Below are 15913 nucleotides of genomic sequence, written 5' to 3' on the forward strand. Positions count from 1 at the left end.
CTTCTACCCCCTATTTACAGGGGTTTAAAATGTGGCAGCAACACTTCCCTCTGGGCTGAGACTTGGCTTAAAGGGCCAGGAGCAGAGTTGTTTTTTAAAAGGCCTCAAAGAAATGGATGGAGCTGGACACGAATGCATGCAAACCGAGGCAGGCTGAGCAGTGGTGCTTTGGGGACGCATGGGGAGAAAGCAAAGAGCTGTGCATGCCTGGGGGCCCTTTCATCCGGAGAGCTCAAAGGGCTTTGCAGCCCTGGGTCCTGGGTCCCCGCTGCCGGGCATCTTGTCATCGTTTGGACCTTAGAAACCAGGGGCCAATTCCTGCTGCAGGTGGAGCGCAGACCCGAGTCTGAGAGCACTCGGTGCTTGCTTCATGCAGGCATGAACAGATACACGAGATGTCCGGTAACGCTGGCCGGACTCTGCATCTCCCTTCCCCGCCTGAGCCTTGTGCGGCTGAATGCCAGCCTTACAGCTACCATGAGCTCAGGGCAGGGCCTTGTCCTCAGCCAGAGTCTTCACCATTTTCAGCGTATTATTAGGGGGCTTGGCCGGGGTAAATTCCAGGCGGTGCAAGATCCTCTCTCCGGCCCCGGGCTTTTCAGCTCAGGTGGGAACTGGTCCAGCTTTTGCCAACTTGTGCCAGCAGCCCGGAGGGGCTGATTTTGCAGGCGAGGTGAACTGGGTCATCAAGGCTTTTTACCCGAGTCCTCCCCTCTGGCCCCACAGACCTCCTGCAGAGGACGTTCGCAGGGAGCCGCACCCCGGGCAGCACACGGCCGGAAGAACGGCACTAAAAGTGGATCCCCAAATCGTGTCGAGCATCCCACTGCTGCGGCCACTGCTCTGGGGCAGCATGAATAGCTGATTACGTCCCTCCTTCCTCCCCAAGCCCCCAGGGACCTAGCTGTGAGGACAGGTGCCGTGGCCGGGCGCTCCTTGGCGCTGCTCCAGGGATCCCTTTCTAACCCAGCAAAGTTTCACCCTTTAGCGTTTCACTCCCGCAGCTCCCTGCGCGGTCAGGGCAGCAACCGCTCCAGCAAGCGACACCCGTTCCCAGGAGGGCGTGGGGAGGAAGAGCTAAAAGCTACAACATATTCCACTGGAAATTTTTTGTTTATAAGAAAAAATCCTGAAGCAGCTTTGGACAAGCCCGGCTAATTTTAGTTACCCAATAAAAACAGCAAGTGGCTGTAAAGATCAGATCCTCCTGGGAGAAGAAACCTCCCTGAGCTTGGGGTTAGCTGAAGCAGGCAAGCCCTGACCTCGGGCCCCTCCTAGAAGCGAGCGACCAGCAGTTGGCCCGAGCCGGCGGGGAGGCTGAGTGCCGGGACAGGAGAGGGGACTCGCTGGTAGCATTCGAATAGCCGGTGGAAGGGAGCACCCTTCTCCGGGACTTCTTCAGCAGGTGTAAAGCGATAACCCGGCGTTAGGCAGCAGTGCTCCTGAAGCTCGTGTGAAGAGGGGCGTTCGAGAAACAAAGCTAAAGTAAACCGTGCTGTGTCCCCAGGGGTGGAAGACGAGGTTCTGATGAAGTCCAACATCAAATTTTACAGCGAGAAAAAGGGTGGCCCCAGTATTCGGGGCAGCACTGGGCCTCGGCATAACAGCTATCATCACTATTTATGTCACTTGCCAAATGTTAGTCCCCCTCTTTGTCAGCACTTCCTCTTGATGGGGAGAGAGAGGACACGCTAAAGCAATGCTGTGGGACTTGCTTAAACCGGAGGAGATTGCTAAGTAACCTCAATCCAGAACATTTCGATTTCAGGAGTAACGCAGTACTCCAGCTTTCCGAACCCTGGGCGTCTTCCTCAGGCCCCAGGTTCGGGAGTCGCGTGGCTGCACGAGAGCTGCTGCATTCACTTGAAACCAGGAATGCAAAGACCCCCTGGCAGTGTGACCAGAGTGTTCCCAAATGCTCACGGCTCAAAAGGCAAGCAAAAAAAGAACCCAAAGCGTATTTCTTTTCAAATAAAAATCTTGGGATTTTGGAGGGTTTGACTCGCAGCTTTTGAACATCTGGAGTTGATAAAACTGCAGCAGAAATTGCCCCCTGGAGAGAGACTTGTGAGCTCCAGCTGCCCGAAGGGTCCTGCTGACCTGTCCGTGGAGGCTGTGAAGTTTGGACCCGGCTGCCCATGGTCCCTGACCAAAAGGCTGAGCCACGTGCTGGGATCGTCCCGGTGCCCAGAGCCGCCCTTTCCGAAGGCTGGCCGGTGGGCAGGGCCCAGCGCTGCATGACCGGTGCCCAGCGCTGCGCGGCAGGCACCCCACGCTGCAGCACGGGAGCGGGCAGAGGGGCAGGACGTGATGGGCAGCGCGGGGCAGCGGGGGCGGACAGGCCCCTTCCGGGAGCGTCTGACCCGAGTCCCGTTCGCGAGGCGGTGGCGGTGCACGTGCACGGGAGTGTTGCTTGCCACCCGCTGCAGCAAGACGAAGCGGCTGAGTCTGTTGCAGGAGATGGCTCAGGGATGTGTGGGGCATGGACAAGCCCTCCCCGGCTGTAAGGATAATCAGAGAGTATCGCACCACGACTGTGCGATTACCCAGTGGCATCTTTGTGTGGGGCCCGGGGACGGTGAATGGCGCCTGGGCAATGGTATGCAGTGCCTAGTGTGACACTACCTTGCGTCACCTGGGAAATCCTGTTGTGAGGCTGACTCGGTGACCTCCTGGAGGTGGAAACAGGGCCGTGCGGGGAGTGTACAAGCCAGGAGAAGAGCGAGCACGCAGCTAATGTGCTGGGAGCGGCGGCCATAGAAAGATGCTTCCTGGTCCCAGTGCACAAAATGGAAAGGAATTAAAATGCTCGATTTGGGGAAATAGTTTTCCGGGGAGGGAAACCAATGTCTGACTGCAGGGTGATGGGGGAGAGTGCCTGGACGCACGATGAACAGACACGAGTGGCAGTCCCAGGCACTCTGCGGGCGTTGTTTGCACCCCAGGTTTTGCCCTCTGCACCCTGCCAACATGCACGGCTTGCGGCGCTGGTGGAAGACCTGACAAGTTGTGTCGGAGCATGATGCTGCGGGGCTGGGACTAGTGGCCACTCACCTCTTCGCTGTACTGGCAAGAGCCGTGGCTGCCGGCAGCAGGTGCAGAACCGGCTTGTGGCAGAAACGGGCACCTAAGACGCGCTCCTCCTGCATCCTTTCCACGCTCTCAACGAGCGAGAAGGCTGGCTGCTCCGGTTAACCTCCGGTTTCCCTGGAGCCAAGGCCTCGGGGTCAGATGAGAGGTGACACGGTCAGTCCGTAAGCATCCGCGGGGAGAGAACGGTTTTGACAGGAGACAGGCAGCCCTTGGACCCAGCAGGCAAAGGCAATATAAGAAGCAGTGACTGGAATCTGAAGCATCTCTAACACGTGAAGGCTTAAAATCAGGATGTGGCACAGGAGATGCTGGGTGAAAACCTCCACGCTCCCTCCTGCCTCTCGATGGCTGGTCTTTTGGACGGGTGGAAATCTGCCCCCGCGCGTGCAGATTGCAGCTGTCCAGGAGGACGAGCAGGTCCCTGCTGTGCTTGTGCTGCAGAGGATGAATAGGAAGAAGGACCCGTCCTTGGCAGAGCAGAGGCCAGTAGCTAAATAGAGGAGGACAGAGGGGGTATGTGGTGGCCGGAGCAAACTGCAAGCTGAAACCAGGGTTGGGCAGGTGCATGAGGTTGGGGGAGTAGAGCCGGCACCGTGATCAAGGGAGACAGCCCCCGGACAAGGAGAAAACCTTGCAGAGCCTATCTAACCCCAGCCAGGCAAAGGTGCACTTACGCATGTGCTTAGCCCGGTCTGTCTCGAGTAGACTGGGGCAACTGGCCTCCCTGCCCGGCCCTAGACAAGTGGTTCCCCAGCTCAACCAGTCTCCCAACACCGATGTTTCCAACTCTAGACACCCCTTTCCTTCCCCAGGTGGCTAAGCCAAATTAGACATCCCCCCCATGGCTTTCGCTGTATCTTGTTCTAATTTCTTCCTTTCAAATGGTTGCTCTCCTTGAGTACTCTCCAAGAGTCTTGATATTGGGGCTAGATGGGGTCTCACAGTTGTCTTTGCAGTCCTGTAGAGGCACTTTCAGTGGTGAGACTTGGGCCCTTATTGACATGCAACGATATCACTACGGAGGTGGCTTCATCCCAGGTTATTTAAACCAGAGCATCTTCTACGGCAGAGGAGACCTGCTTGGATTTTCTTTTCCAAAGCAGAGCTACAAATGTGGGCACATTTCCAAGCTGTAAAGATGGAAAGAAAGAGGAGTAACAGATGCGACTGAGCAAGGGAGACAGCACAGAAAAGCAAGCTCCCTCCAAAAGACCAGTTGGCTCCTCGCTGTGTTCAGCGCCAGTAATGGGAAAGGAAGGAAACGATCCCTAGGGAGGATCTGCTGCTCTCTGCGTGGTGCTGGGCTGCCTGCTTCTTGTGCTGAGGGTCTGCCCGGCAGTAATCCTAAAGGAAACGGTCCAGGTGTAGATGAAGGCAACTTCAGGAGAGGCTTGAGGGACTGGCCCTGACCCCTGGTTGTGCACTGCAGCAGGACAAGCTGGATGCATTTAGTGGCACTAAGTGGAGCATTATGTTGTCAGCTTGTGACCCCGGCGAGTGTGAAAATGGAAAGTGAACATCGTCTTATTTCTAGAGGCCTAATTCCAGGGGAAGAAAGGACCTGGAAGACCCCTTCCTTTGGAGACAACTGGTGGAGCCTCTGAAAGGTGCACAGAGGTCGCGCTCCTCTGTCCTTGGGCCAGCTCCCCCATGGGCATCGGACTTCCTGACCTCTCCAGCGTCCATTTGCTCACTGTGATCCTAGGCCTCTCGGGGTGATCCGGTCGCTCCCTCTCTGCCAGGTTTCCCCAGGGTGGGTTCCTGGTGGGACTCGCGCAGCCGGCGTGGCCTTGCCCTCGGGGGCTCTCTGAAGGTGTCCGTCGTCTGCCTTCATTTGCCACTTTGCAAAGGGCTGAGGTGACCGCGGGCTGCTCCCCCTGCCCATGAGGATACAAAGCGCACGTCCGGCGCCAGAGCCCAGGGTCCGACTGTCTCCATGCAGGGCTGAGGACCGCAGTGCATTGCGGCTGGAGCTGAGATGGACGAGAGGGGCCGAGGAGCTATGGCTGGGGGAAGGGGCGGAAATCTTGACGTAGGTCTGTGATAGCCCCGGCAGCAAAAGCAGCGCTGCCATGGGGCAGGCTGTCCAGACATCAGCGCTGCGGCAGTGAGAGACGAGCTGGGGGGCGAGGGAGCGAGGAACGGGCCCTCGCGCAGTGCTACGGGATGGTGTGTTCCTGCCCTTCTGGTCCTCCTGCGTCTGCGTCGCCGTCTCCTGGCTGCCCCTGGTTTTATTCTAGGGGGAAACCTTTAGGGGCCGCAGCCTCTTTGAGGGCCCGAGCCAAGGCTGGAGGAACCCGGAGTTCCTGTGCCAAGCAGAGGCTGCCGCACGGGGAGGCGAGGCGGCGACTGGTGAACTGTCGTGGGCCAATCCCCAAACTGTTTTGGAAATGCCTGGGAGAAGAGAAGTGCTGAGGGTTTGCCCTGGGACACGGCAAAGTACCTCCGAGCAGCTGTCCCGGCGCTGAGCGCGCGGCAGGAAAGCAGCAGCGTGGTCAGCGGCTCGCTGTGCCCGGGTGGAAGGGCGATGTGTGTGCTCACCACCCCCGGGGCGTTTCTGTTCCGGGGTAAACAGAGGCACAGCTTGTCCTGGGACAAACACAGCGTCCATCCCTAGCCTAAAATACCATGTTAACAAGTGCCACCCTTGCAGAGGGCGGCCGTTTGTGCGCGTGCACTGCCTGGTTTCCTTCCTCGCCTTCCCACGTCTTGGCGACTCGTCTGTAGTTTCATGGAAGCGCAGACCAGCAGGGCTGGCGGTCGCGGAGTCCAGCCCCTTGCTCAGAGCAGGAGTGTTTGTCGAGGCATCTATTTATTTGTGTTATTTATGTATATACTGGATTTATATCCCGCCCCAGCCAAAAGGCTCCGAGCAGCTGACACAAAACAGCCCACAGAGAGGATTTCCCAAGCAGTGCCCCAAAAACAGAGCGCTCCAAGCCTGCCCTCCCCACAGCTGCCACTTCTCTGCCTGAACTCCAGCACGGATCGACCTCAGCCCACGCCCGGCCCCGCTCCCAGCCCCCATTCACATCCAGATATAAGAAACCTCGGCCTACTTCCCCTGTCCCACTCCCTTCCAAGCCTGCACCCCCTCTCCTACCTCTGCCCCCCAAAACCCCAAGCCTAGCTGGTGGGAGCAGCCTACCTGTGCCATTAGCAGCATGCGTTCATGCTTATGAGGTGCTCTTGCTGGGGGCGAGGGGCGAGGGCCGCGGGGAGGCCAGGTGTGAACAGTGCAAGGTCCGGGTGCGTGGGCAGGTGGAGGTGGAGGCCAGGCGCATGGCTTCCCTGCTCCGTGGGAGGGAGTCGCTGCAAGCTTTCTGCACAGCTTCCCCTGGCCACGCACGCTGCGCAGCAAGTTACCGGAGAACTGTCCCCACCGCTGAAACGCTGTCTTTCATCTTCATTTCATCTTCTTCAAGAGCAATAAACGTTTATTTGGGAACCCTCTTACCTGGAGCATCTGCTTGGAAAGGTTTGAAAGGGCCCCGTCACGCTTCTTTCCACGTACTTCTTGGACTGTCTGAGCCCCGTTGCCTGGAGTCTTGTGCAGGGCTGGAAAGCATCTTGGAATGGAGAAAATTGCTCAGGCACCCCCTTGCCAAGCAGGTTCCCCGTACGCCGAGTGCCCGGCTGTCTCTCGCAGCTACTTCACCTGCGGCATCGTCTTCCTGGCCAACGCGGCTTTCTCAGACTACCTCCTGACTCAGCGCCGGGCTGGCTGCACAGTTCTGGGAACTGTAAATTAAGGGACTTCCTCTGAGCCAGCAAGAGATGCCTCAAATGCTGTTTTCATGGGCACGGTTGAAGTTGCCCATGTTCCCCCGGGCGTTCAGTGCCCCCGGCTGTGCCCTTCTCCGCCTTAAGGTCGTGAATCCTGCCATCGCCGTTTCAAGAGCCGGAGCTGGGGTTAGGGCCCAGTTTTCCCGACTCTTGGTCCCATCACATAAGGGAATGTGCATGTGTCTTGACTTGCCTGTGCCTCGATTTCCTCCCCTGTAAAATGGGTGGCAATTATTGAACCTGGATGAGGGCAGGGGTGGCAAGGTTCATCAGTAAAGCATCTCTCCAGAAGCTTTTGCTATAAAATACTACCCAGATGTTGATCCGTTTTTGCTGCCTGCATCACGGAGGAGCACAAAGCAGCACTGCATGGGCATGGGCATTACTCTCCCTGCCAGTAACTGAGATCCCCGAGGACCCCGGTCTGACGGGCACGGGGCTTCGGTGGCGTTCGCTTTGCTTTCCCCCCAACTGAAAGATGGCAGCCTGGGGCTCGGCCTCTGTGCAGTTCCCAGCGCGCGTCTAGGAGTCCTGGAGCTGCTCTGGACAAGCAAGCGCTTGCCGGGGAAGAACGGCTGTAAAACCGTTCTGAACACGAGGCACGTGTACCCGAGCGGCTGCATAGCGACCGCGCCGCAAGCCCTGGGGTCCGGTGGGTCATCGTCTGCCTCCAGGGGCATCCCTGTGACGGCCGGGACTTTGCACGAGCGCTGTTGTCGGGAGTCCCGAAGCCCAGGAGAGAACAAATCCCTCCCTCTGCGCTGGGTGGGTCGTGCAGAACTGATGGCTGTGGGAAGCGGCAAAAACTGCTTCTTTTTTTTTTGGGAGGGGGCGGTTAGCTGAAGGTGGCAAGTTCAACTCCTTAGCCCGTGGGAGGAGAGCCAGGCCGCGCTTTGAGAGAGAAATCCTCGAGAAGCAGTCGTCGCCGGAGAACAAGGAAGCTTCTGGATTCCGATCATTAGGAAATTCAGGGGCGAGGGGTGCCAGGCATCCTCCGCTCAGCCCCTGAACTGCCGCGGGGGTTGGATCGCTGGCTCCCGGTGGACCCCCGCCCTTCCTGCGGATGGTTAGGCCGTGGGGTGCCGCGCTGCTCGGCCGTGATGGCAGCCCCTGTGACGCCAGCTTGGTGTGGGACGTGTTCGGGCCTCGGCCGCCTGCAGGGACTCCCAGCCCCCGGAGGCAGCTCGTGGCTCTGCTGGCTGAGCATCTGCCCCCGTCACGCCGCAGCGGGGAGGAGGGGGTTGAACTCCGTCTTGCGCTGCCCGAGGGAGGGTTGGCTGGGATGTTACCAGCTCAGACACGTGTCGAGGGCCTGGGACGGTCCAGGGGCCTGCGCACACGTTGTGCCGGTGCCGCTGAAAGAGCCTGGCGGAGGGTGGACGGGGTCGTGGGAAAGGGTGCAGCATCCCCCTGGCAGCCCTGACCCTGGCGGGGATGGGCAGGCTCCTGGCTTCGGATCAGTCCTGCCGCCCCGTGGGGAGACCCCTGGCAGGTCTGCGCAGAGGGCAGCTGAAGCCCCGTGGTCGGACGGGGACACATGGCGTCTGGGAGCAACGCCGGCCCCTGCCCCGAGCCGGGAAGCGGCCCGAGGGCAGCTTGCTGGAAGCCCCAGCCGTGGGGAGAGACCCCCGGAGCCCGGCTCGGCACGCCCCCGGCCCGGGCGGGGAGCTGGCGCGGCGTCCAGACAGTTCGGCGCGTGGTCGCCAGGGTGCGGGGGGAAGCGAAGGCAGCATTTTCAGGGCGGCGAGACCTGGAGCCCGTGTCTGGGAGCGCAGACCCTGGAGAAGGTGCCAGTCTCGAGTGGTTTTGCCCACGACCAGGTCCTGGCTCCAGGCTCCCAGCTGGAGCTCCCTCTCCCAGCTGGAGCCAGGGCCGGTCCCGGTGCAAGGGTGGCTGGGGGAGCTAAAAGCAGGCCTGGGGCAGGAAGTGGTTTTGAGGGAGAAGTTTGCTGGCGATTCGAGCAGAGCGGCGCTGCGGGAGCCGGGTGGCAGCTGGAGCTGGCAGCCAAGCTGCTGCCTTGCTTACTTTGGCTGACTTCAGAGACCTCTGGCTGTCCTAGTAGCGCTTGGACCTGCTGGCGCTCGGGAGGCCTGACGGGGCATGGTCGGCACGCCGAGTCTGCCCTCCGTGCGACGGAGGCAGCAAGGGCAGTTAGCAGCCTCCGCGGGTGCCGGCTGAGCGTGGACCAGGCTTTCCACCGTGCGCGGGGCAAAGGCCTCCCTGGGAACCGTGCCGTGCCCAGGCCGGCCCTCGGAGGTCCAAACCCTTGTGCAGCCACGTTAGGCCAGTCCAGCACGTCAGGGACGGCCAGGCCCTGAGCCGCAGCCGGGAGGAGGGGCATCGCCCTCTCCTCCTGCTGCTGAAGGGGGCTGGGGGGTGCGGCTGCCACAGCAACGTGCGCTCCAAATCCCAGGGCCGAAACAGTTATCCCCGGGACCCCTGCCACTGTCCTGGCGTGACCCATGGAAAGGCTGGAACGGGTGTCCCCCCCGCTCCCATCCAGTTCCCCAGCAAAACATCCTAACAGATTTTGGTGGGTGTCCTCACAGGTACCTGGCCAAGCTGTCTTCCGTGGGGAGTATTTCGGAGGAAGAGACCTGCGAAAAGCTGAAAGGGTTGATCCAGCGCCAGGTGCAGATGTGCAAGAGGAACCTGGAGGTGATGGACTCGGTGCGCCGGGGCGCGCAGCTGGCCATCGAGGAGTGCCAGTTCCAGTTCCGCAGCCGGCGCTGGAACTGCTCCACGCTGGACGCCCTGCCCGTCTTCGGCAAGGTGGTCACGCAAGGTGAGAGACGCCGCTGAAGGGAGGCATCGCCCTGCCAAGTCACTGAATCCTAGAGCAGCGGGGCTGGGCTGGGGGGGAGCTCCCGGGGCCACGGCTCACCCAGCCCCTGCCTGAGGCAGCATCAGCCCCATCCAAACTCTCCCGCACGATCCGGCGTCTCAAATCGGCCCTCAACCCTGGCACAACGCGGGCATCGCACCCGACTGGCACAGGGAAGCCGGGGCCCACGGCAGCTGCACGCTCGAGATCCCCGGCAGAGCCCGTGCCCCTGCTACAACGTGTAAAACCCCCACAAGTCCATACCACTCTGACGTGGAGGGGAAAATCCCTTCCTGACCCCAGATGTAGCATCGGTCTGAGCTTGGGCGCAGGGGCGAGACCCTCCAGCCAGGACCCTGCGGGGTGGGTGCGGCAGGAGCATTGGCACAGCCCAGCCCCCTCCCCAGCCTGGGCTGCAGCAGCACCCACGCCTCTGGGGGAGGCTTCAAACCCCCCGACACGTGGAGCAGAACTGGGGAGGGGGCCACCAGCACCACCCACAAGCCTGGGATATCCCCGCAGCAGAGCACGGGCATCGCTGCACCCAGATCATCGCCCACCAGTGCCCGCCCAGCCTCTGCCTGGGCCCTCCAGGGATGGAGAGTCCCCCCTCCCCTGGCGTCTCTCCCACAACCTCCCTGCACTGACAGCGACAAAGTGTTTCCTGATCCCAGCCTAAACGTACTTTGCTGCAGCTTGCAGCCTGTGGTCTGTGGGAGGTCACGAGCTTGGGCCACCGCAGACACGCGGGTTAGGAGTCCGATCTCTAGGCCAGAAGCTGTCTCCTGCCTGTGCCTGCCTGCCTTCGCGGGGGCAGTCAGAGCTGCTCCGCGAGAGAGGCGAGTGCGCGGCGCTGCCCCGCCGGCCCAGCCGCGAGCCCTGCTGCTTCCCGTCCTGTAGAACGGGAGCGCTGACATCTCCCAAAGGAAGGTGCAGAAGGAAAGACTGCTTTCCTGGGGTCTGTGATGAGCCGGTGTGGGTCGGCAGCCAGGGCCCACAGCGGTGGGGGCTGCGCGCCTGCAGCGCCTCCCCCCTCTGAACCAGGGGCTGCCTGGGGTTGTTCCTGGGCTCCTGCCACGTGCGTTTGCGCTGAACCCTTGTCTCACTAGTCCACGCCACGGGGCCGGTCTGCAGCCACTGCCCGTGGGCCCCTCTGCACCTGGGCACGGCGGAGAGGGCTGGGCATGCTCGGGGCAGAGCGCTGGTTTGGGGTGTGTTGCTTTTGCCTTGGACTCATAAAGCTGTTCGAGGAGCCTCGTGGTTCAGTCTGCATCGGCTATGCCCTCAGGCTTCCCCTCGTGCCTCCCGAGGCTGCGGAGGAGCAGGGCGCGTTATCCCTCTGCTCTCTTACCCAGCAAGCAGGGGAGCAGCCGCAGGCAGGGCCTGGCGGGGAGCGAGGGAGCCGTCCGCGTGCCCTCTGCCGCCCAGACGCAGTCGGACACTGTCGCTCCCGTGCCAGGGCCACTTCCCTCCGCCCAGCCACAGGCCTTGCGAAATGCTGGACGGCGCGAGCTGCCCGCGGGCCGTACGCGCACCAGGCGGCCGCGCCGTGACCCGTGCGTTGCGGAGCGGCGCAGCGGCTCGGGCGCAGGTCCGTCCCCGGGCGGGGCGGGAGCCGGCGGGAGAGGCATCGGCAGGGCTGGAGGTGGCGACGGTCCAGGGCCGCGGGAGGCTCTCCCGGCGCCCGCCCGCCTGGCGTGGGCTTCCAGGCCCCGTTGCTCCGGCGTGAAGCGGGCGGGTTCCTGCAGTGGTGCGCGGTAGGCGTCCCATCGGTGCCTTCCCCCTGGCTTGGTGGGTGCCTGCGAGGGGGCTGAGCAGAAGAGGCCGAGGAGAAGCGAGGTGCAAGTGGAGGCATCTCCGTTCTGGCCCGTCTCTCCTCTTGTAGTGAAGCAGAGCGGCTCCCTGACGTGACCCTTGCTCTCCCCCGAAGCGCCGGGGCTCGCAGGCCCCAGCCTTCCCCAGCTCAGCCTCAGCTCCTTATTTAACTTTCCTTCCCTTGTCGTAGGGGTGAAGATTTGTGCTTGTGAAGGTTCAGGACTGGAAATACCAGAAATACCAGAAACTGAAGTAGTCTCTTTTTTAGGCAGCCACAGCACAAACCGACCAACATGATCCTACTATTAACCTTGATTAACTTGGAGGTGATTCAGTCCCCACGCGGCCTGGGTCCTGCCCAGCCACTGCTGCCCAGGCCAGATTACAGCCTTGGCCACCAGTGTCTGAGCTGCGACCACCAAAGTTGCTCCCCGTCATCCGACCGGTCCGTTGTGAGCGCGGGCCTGGAAGGTGAAGGGCAGCTCTCTGCTCTCGGCGCTACACGCCGGCTGCCACGGGAAGGGACGTGGAGCCTCTCAACCCTGCGCTTCCAAACAGCACGAAGCAAACGCTCGGCCCTGTTCTTGCAGAATATCTCGCGCTGGGCAGAAGGGCTTGTCATGTCCTGACCACCTCTGCTTCATGGGAGAGCAGAGCCAGGGAATCGGGTGTTGCAAGATTTAATTGACAACCCCCAAGCCAGCGATCCTCGCTGCATGCAGACAGACACTCGGTGAAAGGGAAGTGCGTGCAGACGTGGACACGCTCGCCCCTTAGGGGAACCTCTCCAGAGAGAGGGAAGACTATCCCCCTTGCTTGCAGCTCTGCTGGGGCTCCGCTTTCAAGCAGGGCAGTGCGCTGGCACCTGGCCGTGTCGTCTGTGTGCACGGGGATCTCTCCCTTGCAGCACCCTGAAATGGCCAAACGGTTGCTTTCTAAACATGCAGCAACCCCCGAGGTGAAAGTGCGCGAGGGGCTCCCCGCGCTGGGCAGCGCTGTGCTCCAGGAGGGGCGCGGTGCCAGGAGGATTGTGCACCGGGCTCTCCGGACGTTGGTGCTACAGGACTGGAAAAGGGAAGGGAGCCTTTGAGAGCCCTGCCAGGTTGAGTCCTATCCTATCTGGGAAGTGTCAGTGGGTGCGAGGAGAGCTCGAGGTGAGCTGGGGTGCAAGGGAAGGGCTCTGGATGTGCTGGGCCCAACCGAGAGCTCTTGTGAACACGGTTTCCAGGAAAGTTTTCCTGCCCTGGGATTTCAGGTCTTGCCAAGCTCTGGGGGTCTCTGTGCTGCGTGCTGCATGGGGGAATTTGCCTGGAAACCTCATGCTGTTTTGGTGGAGGCAGAGGCTCACTTCTACCTGGTAAGCTGTAGGCAGGGTGCAGATGCAAGGTTCAGCGTGGGGCTTGCTCTGAAGCTGGTTGCCTGGACCTGTGTTGGGGAGGTAGCGTGCGGGGCTCCGGCGTGCCCCACAAACGTCCCGTTGCTCTGACCCGGGCAGCGCTATTGCTCTGATACGGGTGGGTGCAGTCTGGTGCCTGGAGGCCCGGGCTGTGCATGGGGACGTGCCGGTGATTCCCCTGCTTTTGTCCTTGCAGGGACGCGGGAAGCAGCTTTTGTGTATGCCATCTCCTCCGCAGGCGTGGCCTTCGCGGTGACTCGGGCTTGCAGCAGTGGAGAGCTGGACAAGTGCGGCTGTGACCGGACTGTGCATGGCGGCAGTGCCCAGGGTACGTACGTGCAGGAGCAAGAGGGGAGAGGGGAGGGGAGAGCAGAGGCAGCGCGGCATTGCCTAGGCCTTCTCTGGGCTGAGTCCCGTGCCCACGACAGCCCTCAGGTTCCTGCCGCTTGTTAGAGGAAAGAGCAGAAGAGCAGAGACAAATGCACAAAGAGTTTCCCTTCTCCAGTCCCCTGCTACCTGTCCCCTCCAGTCACACGACATGAGATGCAGTAACAGACCTTGTACCGGGCCATGCCCTGCCTGAGACGTCCCCCTCTTTACAGTGCCCCTGCCCCGCGGCCAGGGGCTCCGGGTGCGTCTGAGCAAAGAGCTCCAGCTGCACGGCCGTGCCCGCAGGTGCCTGGGTAGCGTGCGCGAGGGTGCAGTACGGCCTGCCCGAGGTCATTCCCCTGGCTCTTGCTTCAGGGTGGGCATGGAAGCAACCGGGCACTGACTGGGCGATATGCACACCCTCCTGGCGGGCGCTTGCCCGTGCCCAAGCCCTGGAAGCACGGGCAGCCAGAGACCCCCGATGGGCAGCTCGTGGGCTCTGGTGGAGGAATATAGGGGCCTGCCGTGTTTTGGTCCCAGTAGTTGAGTGATTATGAGCTGGCCCAAGATGCTAGACACCAGGGTTTTAGGGGCCCCCATGCAGAGGGGTCCAAGCCTGCATCTCACTGACTTCCTAATGCAGTGCTCAAGCCAGCGCACCACACGTCAGGTGTTGCCCCGCAGCTCCTCCGGCCCCCTCCTGAAGCCGGCCCCTGTGCAGCCAAGAGAGGCAAGGGTACGTGGGGCCAGGGAAGCAACAGGGCAGGGTGTGCGGCTCAGTGGGACGGCTGCTGCCCCGGGAGGGGGCAGGACTGCTCTTCTTGCCCACGCGCTCGCCCCCCCCGTGCGGCTGGCACTTCTGCACTGCCCTGCCCTGCTTTTCCAGCGACTCTGACATGCAAAGGGCAGTGGCTCAGCTCCAGCATGGGCCACGAGGACAGCTAGAAACCTGCCGTTCAGATAGAAGTCCTCCCCGCACATCTCCCACCTCTGCCTCTCCCCCCGTGGCCGCTGCAAACGAGTCTTTCTCGCCCATGCTGTGCTTTAGGCTTCCAGTGGTCGGGCTGCTCTGATAACATTGCCTACGGAGTGGCCTTCTCGCAGTCCTTTGTCGACGTCAGGGAGAGGAGCAAAGGGGCCTCCTCCAACCGAGCTCTCATGAACCTGCACAACAACGAGGCTGGGAGGAAGGTAATAGTGCGTCCACACGTGCTGTCGGGCTTGGCTTGCGATCGCTCCCCCTGCTCCTCCCTTTACCCGCGAGGATCGATGGCCCCTGCACCCTTTGCTGGGACGTCTGCTCCCACGAAAACCATATCCCTCGTGGCCGGGAGCAGCCTCGCTCTTCCTGATCTCGCCGGCCGCCGCGGCCGCGCGCGTCAGTGCAGCGGGTCGCACGCTCCGGGGCTGACGGCGGTCTGTTCTGTTTGCGTCCGCTCTTCCAGGCGATCCTGAACAACATGCGGGTGGAGTGCAAGTGTCACGGCGTCTCCGGCTCGTGCGAGTTCAAGACGTGCTGGAAAGCAATGCCTCCCTTCCGCAAAGTGGGCAACGTGCTGAAGGAGAAATTCGACGGGGCCACCGAAGTGGAGCAGAGCGAGATCGGCTCCACCAAAGTCCTGGTCCCGAAGAACTCCCAGTTCAAACCGCACACTGACGAGGACCTCGTCTACCTGGACTCCAGCCCCGACTTCTGTGACCACGACCTGAAGAACGGGGTCCTGGGCACCAGTGGCCGCCAGTGCAACAAGACTTCCAAGGCCATTGACGGCTGCGAGCTGATGTGCTGCGGCAGGGGCTTCCACACGGACGAGGTGGAGGTGGTGGAGCGCTGCAGCTGCAAGTTCCACTGGTGCTGCTTTGTGAAATGCAAACAGTGCCACCGGGTGGTAGAGATGCACACGTGCCGGTGACCTGCCCGGCCCTCCGCCACCCGCCCGCTCTCCCCTGCCTGTTGCCCCCGGGCTGGGAAAAGGGATGCAGAGACTGCCAGGAGAGGGCTGCTGTTCAGAGAGACAGAGCGCAAGAGGAAAAACAGATTTTTAAAGAAAAAAATATTTAAAGTTTCCCAAAAGTCCTTGTTGTATTTTTGTTTGTCTGCTTTATTTATTGCTGAAGCCAGAGCCTGTCCTTCTGGACGGCATGTGCTGGAAGGGACGTGTGTGCTCTGGATGCTGCTGCTGGGCTGGGGACAGGACTGGGACCCTCACGGCACCTGTCCCCGACGCTGTGTCTCGTCAGACGAGGTCCCACCGACTGGCCCCAGAGCGCTTCGACCTGCCTCTCTGACACAAAAGGCACACCTAGAGTTAGGCACTTTGTATCCTGGCGTTGTACACGGCAGCTACTTCCACTTGTTCCAGCCCGAGCCCTCCGAGTCCTCGCTGGAGACGGGCTCGGTCTGCACTGCCTGCCTCTGGGGGCAGAGCCACATCCGCAGAAGGCCCCAGCCAGCCCTGGGTGTCGAACCATCTCCGGAGGCTGGCCGCTGGGGCCAGCTCGTGCGTGCCCGAGATGTGTGGAGAAGTCAAAATGTTGGGTGAAGGGACAAAGCTGCGTGGCTCGGCGTTCCCCAAGTCTCTTCCTTTTGCCCTCGGGTAGGATTCTCTCTTGGGGTCTGAGCCGGCAGG

The 15913-nt window shown here is 61.4% G+C and overlaps 1 protein-coding gene across 1 annotated transcript; it reads left to right on the forward strand.

Annotated features, from left to right (window-relative positions):
- Nucleotides 1-1184: 1184 nt before the first annotated feature.
- Nucleotides 1185-15359, forward strand: WNT4 (Wnt family member 4). Its single transcript, XM_019541376.1, has 5 exons — nt 1185-1190; nt 9429-9664; nt 13111-13242; nt 14332-14474; nt 14729-15359. The coding sequence occupies exons 2-5, from the start codon at nt 9517-9519 to the stop codon at nt 15194-15196; spliced, it is 891 nt and encodes a 296-aa protein (XP_019396921.1). The 5' UTR covers nt 1185-1190; nt 9429-9516; the 3' UTR covers nt 15197-15359.
- The last annotated feature ends 554 nt before the right edge of the window (nt 15360-15913 follow it).

This window comes from Crocodylus porosus, unplaced genomic scaffold (genome assembly GCF_001723895.1).
Source record: "Crocodylus porosus isolate Cpor-Errol unplaced genomic scaffold, CroPor_comp1, whole genome shotgun sequence".
Classification (NCBI taxonomy): Eukaryota; Metazoa; Chordata; order Crocodylia; family Crocodylidae; genus Crocodylus; species Crocodylus porosus.

Coding starts and splice junctions, on each gene's coding strand:
- WNT4 (XM_019541376.1), top strand. CDS start 9,517: ATGTGCAAGAGGAACCTGGAGGTGATGGACTCGGTGCGCCGGGGCGCG. Junction 9,665..13,110: donor CGGCAAGGTGGTCACGCAAG/GTGAGAGACGCC, acceptor TTGTCCTTGCAG/GGACGCGGGAAGCAGCTTTT. Junction 14,475..14,728: donor ACAACGAGGCTGGGAGGAAG/GTAATAGTGCGT, acceptor CCGCTCTTCCAG/GCGATCCTGAACAACATGCG.